Source organism: Aptenodytes forsteri, unplaced genomic scaffold (genome assembly GCF_000699145.1).
Source record: "Aptenodytes forsteri isolate BGI_AS27 unplaced genomic scaffold, ASM69914v1 Scaffold94, whole genome shotgun sequence".
Taxonomy (NCBI): Eukaryota; Metazoa; Chordata; class Aves; order Sphenisciformes; family Spheniscidae; genus Aptenodytes; species Aptenodytes forsteri.
The window spans coordinates 7720404-7726400 of record NW_008795017.1 but is presented as its reverse complement, the minus strand read 5'-3'; the positions used below and the strand labels follow the sequence as shown (position 1 = coordinate 7726400).

Below are 5997 nucleotides of genomic sequence, written 5' to 3'. Positions count from 1 at the left end.
TCTTCATACCCCCTAGGAAAAGCAAAAAAAAAAAAACCCACCAAAACTCTTGACATCCTCTGTGAAGACAAATAGCAGCTCTACAGCATTATGACCTTGTATCCAAATACTGATCTTAACAGTTATCATTACCTACTTTTCATTGCTTCAGTTATGTCAAGGGTGTATCTACTTCATGGTGTCTTACCACGTCTGACTATAGTCAGACGACACTGTTGAAGGCCATCTTAAACAAGTTGCAGAATTTCAGTCTCAAATACTGCAAGAGGTACCAGGCTGTAAAATTTGGGAATTACAAATGAAGAGGCAAATACAGAACTAATGCTTTCTGTTGTCAGTTGGAAAATACAACGCTCAGGCAGCTTAATTCTTTACAAAACACTGTTTTCAACTAATTTTAGTGTTAAGCGTAATCCAGATCATATGGCTTCTTATTTCCACTCACCTTTATGAAATGAAAAGGTATGAGATAAGGAGAATTGGTCTAGAGCAAACGTCGAGTCTACCCATGCCATCCAATACATGTTCTTCATTAGTTCTAATGTTGACAAGCAGTTCATTAACTTCATGGGCTTCAGTACAGGTCAGGCTAATTTTAGCACTGACACCACAGTCCAGGTCAGTACTGAGGGGTTTTGCTTTTCAGTGTTCGGTTGTGGGGTTTTTTAATTTGACATTAGTACCATTTTTAGTTCAAGTGAAACAGATTGTTATTTCAAGCTTCTCATTAAATGGCCAAGACTTGTATTGACTTTGGTCAGTTTCATTTAGGTCACGCTCAAAACCTTTTTAAAAACATTATCAATTCCTTTCTCCTTCAATAATTCACTTTCTGTGGAATAAAAATACATCTCAAGCATTTTTGTAATTCCATACCAGACATGTATATTACATTGGTGACAAAGAAAAGATTTTCAGCACCAAATCTGGAATAAAACAAGTTTTTAGATGGCAACATTGACAATCTGACATTTTTAAGGAATACCATAATTCACTTTTTCAAAACCAAAACCTATTAAAGCTTCTTACCTGGACACAATCTGCAAAGAAAGAAAAAATCATTTAAGAGGTGTTCGTTTGAAAACACAACAATTATGTGCTTACCCATGCTGATATGTGACTGTATAAACAGCATTCTCTATGAGACATTGAAACAACCCAGTGCTGTGAGATCAGTTAGACCATGATTTGAATTTCTGAAGCGGTGATGGACTCCTTACTGTACAGAAATCAGCTTGCCTCCACAGTCTTACTGCCAAGGAGTGTTTTGTGACAAGGTAGTTTCCAGAAATAATACTGAGATTCTGTAAGAAATTCATCTGAGACATGCATATTTTCTGAAATCCCCTAAAACACAACTTACAACCAGAGTAAACAGTTGAGCGAGAAAAACATGCAGGAGCAACGTGCTGTCTCAGCACTAGAGACAAAGCTTTAGAGAGTAAGTTATTATTTTTAACTTCTATTTTCTACCTTTACTGGCAAATAGCACATGTCCAGGGAGGTAAGTAAAGACTGGACAAGCACACAGGGATTCTCTGCCAGTACTCTTTGTAGTGTCCAGCAATTCATGGTTGAAAAGGATTTTCTAAGCCAGAGATTCTGCCTTTATATTTAGCAGCCTTTAATGGATTCATCTTTCAAGTACCGGTTCAGTGACTTTCAAGTCATGTAAAAGTTAACATTAATGAGATTTTTTTTTGTTTTGTTTCTTTGGGTGTTGTGTTTTTTGGTTTTTTTTTTTCAGGGGGAAGGGGTTCTTAAAGAGGAGTGCCATAGCTCACCTGCACGCCTGTGGAGACCACCTCATAGAGATTCTGCCTTTATTATTAGCAGCCTTTAATGGATTCATCTTTCAACCGGTTCAGTGACTTTCAAGTCATGTAAAAGTTAACATTAATGAGATTTTTTTTTGTTTTGTTTCTTTGGGTGTTGTGTTTTTTGGTTTTTTTTTTTCAGGGGGAAGGGGTTCTTAAAGAGGAGTGCCATAGCTCACCTGCACGCCTGTGGAGACCACCTCATTTTGTATGCTTTGAGCCACCACCTGCAGATTCCATTTAATAACCTCTAGTTCTGGTATCAGGAGAGACAGTGAACAATCACTCCCTATTCATTCTCTCCCTCTGCCACTTGTGATTTTATGGACTTTTATCATTCTCTCTCAACCATCTGCCTTTCAGTCTATTTAGTTATCCTCATACAGGTGTTGCATGCTATTCATCATTGCTGTCACCCTCCTCTAAAATCTTTCCCAGTTTTACTACATTGGGTTTGAGATGGAAGAAACCAGAACTACACACAGTATTCAAGCAGCACATACACCACAGAATTATAAATACCTATTATTTAATGGATTAACAATGCTTTATTTTCATCTCTATTTGCTTTCCAGTAATTCCCAACATTTTAATTAAAAATTTAACTTCTATTAAGCTGACATTTTTAAAGATCTATGAAAACCCTAAGATCTTACTTCCAAGTAGCAATAACCGTACACTGGTGGTCCCCAGTAGTTATGCAAAATTACTGTTTTCTCCTATATCCGTTACTTCACATTTCCTGCTCTGAATTTCATCTACCATTTTATCATCCAGCCACTGCATGAGGTAAGGCCCTTCCACAATTCTTCAGTCGGTCATCTTTACTGCTCTGAACAGCATCTGCAAACTTTGCCATATTTCTATGCAGCCGTTTTTCCAAAAAGGTCACGAGTATACTGTAAAGCACAGGCCTAGGCACAGATCATTGCAAGACTTCATTGGTAATTTCTTTTTGCCATGAAATGTGATGATTTATTCCTCCTTCCAATTTCCTATCTTTTAATCAGCTATTTAACCATCTTTAAACCCTTCCTCTTATCCTATTGCAGCTTGCTTTCCCTAACAGCCTGGGATGAAACCTTGTCAAAAGCCTTCCCTTTCCGAAGGTCATTTCCATATTGCTGCCAGTGCTGTACATGTAGCTCAGATCCCGCTTTACAGACAGCTGAAAATGATTAAAACTTGACCCTTCCCGCTCTCTTGATTCTACTGTAACGCATTTCATTCAAATTCGACCTGCTACTCCCTTCCTTCCCAGTGTTTATTCCCTCTCTTCTTCCCTATTGAGTGATATTATACACATTTAACAAAACTAAAACAAAAGAAAATATTTCTTGATATCATTTGTTTACAGAGCTTTCCAGCTTATATAAGCTTACAATATTAAAGGAAATACAGCCACATCAAAATTAGTCTGAAACGTGTCCTGCATTTATTACATGTTAAAAATCAAATCAAATCCCACACACTGTTACGTAATTTCCTGTCACCTTCACACTGCAAGCCATATACATTAACAGACAATAAAGTTTCATTAGACCTTTATTGCTAATGTGAAGAAAGTTTTAAAGATTTCTGCTGCATACTAAAGATATACTGCAGGGTTTTTTTTTGGGGGGGAACCCCAAACCAAAAAACAAACAAGGTTTTGTGTCTGAAGATTGAAAGCTCCACATATAAAGCTGCAGCCCAACCAAGGATTTTGATATTCAGACAACTGAAGCACTACTGATTTGGAAATGTAATTTTTTTTACAGTACACAGGTGAATAGCTCATGCCTAATTACAGATTGAAACAATTTGAAATAGCACAAGTTTAAAATCTTAATGCAGAAAATGAGACCATAAGAATTTCCAATGAAGCATTCACTCTGGAGCAGACAGGCAGCAGTGTAACACAAATACAACAATAGTACAGATGATTTAATTAGATTACTTCACTGCTATGAACTCTTCTAAACAAGCTCTTTAAGAAAGTCAAAAATAGAATTCAACTTTCATCTTTTCTGGATGTTTTGGCCTACAGCAGTCAGTCACGCTCTCAAAGTGTGTTCTCACAGAAGCAGCTGTGTATACACAACAAATCATATCTGGACATATTTCGATCCAAGAGTGGGTAAGGACAAGCAAAGGTGAGCAGCAGGCTGTCCCTCAACACTAACACCAACAGTTGCCATAGCAATGGGAGGAATCACGGGAAGAGGCTGGTATTGATCTTTCCATCCCATGTTCTTGCCATGTCTTCAGAGTGGTCTTACACAATACTACCACAACCAACACCATCGCACGTACCCAGGTTCTGAAGTTAATGGGAAATAATAGTGATGAAAAGGCAACAGGGAGTAATTACTGCTGAGGTTAGTCTGAGTGCACAAAGAACAGCAGCAGAATTTTCATAATGACAGGCTATGCAAGGGGAAGGGGGGTGTCGGTACATTCAGGCATGTTTCACCATGCCTTCCACCTACATCCTCCTGCAGGGCAGCATCTGCCTGTTCTCAGCATTTGTAACAAGAGATTCACCGATGCCTAGGTCAGGTATTGCAAAGAGTAGGATATAGCAAAGGATGTTTTGTGCTTACTTGAAAGCCTGCTACATCATGTCAGCATACTGCAGAATGGCACAGAGCCGAAAGGATAAGAAAGAGAGACTACTTACAAATACTAAAGAGATTTTTCAGGTTAACAGTGGCATAGCTCCAGAGTCCCTCAAAATACACTACAGCACTACAGCACAAGTTCTATAAACATGGGATAATACATTACATGAGAATATAAGAGATTTCGGTAAAGACTAATATGGTTTCCAATAACAACACATAGCTCAAAATTGCATTTAGTTTGCTAATTAAAGGATGGTATTTTGTTGATACTACCATAAGGCTTAAATGAAAAATATATTTTGAAGGTTTCACCTTCATGATTAACAATTCTTCTTAGGATATGCAAAATGGGAGAAAAACTGTTTAAAATATTAGACTGAATTAAGAAAGCCTTTTAAGACCATTCCAAGCTGTATCTATAAACATCGAAGAATGACCAGAATAGTTAGCAGAATGTGGCCCTAGCTAAGAGCAGAAGGCTGCTTATATCAGAAAGATAAAACATTATTCTTGTAAATGAGTAGAAACATTATTCTTGTAAACGAGATAAAACATTATTCTTGTAAATGAGTAGATCGCTTCTGCTACATGCACCCTACACCGTCCCAGTTTTATATCAGCATAACACCACCTCTGTAATCCACCATATTTGCATAAAGCTGAAGTAATAAAGCAATAGTATGGGAAGTACCCAATATCTCCAGAAACTTTATAATTCACAAAGTGATTAGCCCCTCAAAAAAAGAAAAAAAAAAAATCTAACTAGCACAGCCTTTAGAAAATGCATCATACTTTTCCAAGGCAAATACAAAAGACAAATTAAGTGTCTACATTAGTACAGATATTCTTAACAAAATTTTTACATTTATACTTAATAAAAATAGATCCTGAAAAAACCCTAAACAATACCTACCAATTGTGTACATCAAGATAACAACCCCACCATAATCCAAACAAATTATAACAGTATGTGATATTTAAGAGCTCTGGGAACCCTGTTAATAACAAGTCTCCCATCATAACTTAAAGAGGCAAATAGCCACGGGTCTGCTGAGGACCATTCAACTGCGTATACACTATCTTCATGTTCTTCATAGGTAGCTATTACACTGTCCTGAAGGGGCTCTTTAATCCTAAAATTGAAGAAAAAAAGACAAAAAAAAAAAGAAAATAGTAAGGATCTGTGAACACACTTGATTTAAAAGGCAACATTAAGTATCACTAATATCTAGATACGCAACCTCCCATTTAAAGTACAAGAATGCAGTAGTAGGAAATATTTTATACCAGATATCTGCATGTATCTGTGTTTTAGATAACACATCAGAGTCAAGTCAATGTTAAAGACTCCTGTCGTGGTTCAATCTCAGTCGGCAACTGAGCACGCAGCCGCTCCTCGCTCACTCCCCCCACCCGGTGGGATGGGGGAGAGAATTGGAAGAGCACAAGTGAGAAAAACTCATGGGTTGAGATAAAAACAGTTTAATAATTGAAATAAAATGATAATAATAATAATATGATAATAATAATAATACACAAAGCAAGTGATGCACAGTACAATTGCTCAGCACCCG

General features: G+C 37.2%; 1 protein-coding gene across 1 annotated transcript in view; it reads right to left on the bottom strand.

Moving 5' to 3' along the window:
* Positions 1–4977: 4977 nt before the first annotated feature.
* Positions 4978–5997, bottom strand: part of TSSC1 (tumor suppressing subtransferable candidate 1) — an 88548-nt gene continuing 87528 nt past the window's right edge. The window contains exon 10 of the mRNA XM_009275627.1: positions 4978–5556. Within this exon, the coding sequence (XP_009273902.1) occupies positions 5382–5556 (175 nt within the window). The 3' untranslated portion in view covers positions 4978–5381. The remainder of the gene's footprint in view (positions 5557–5997) is intronic.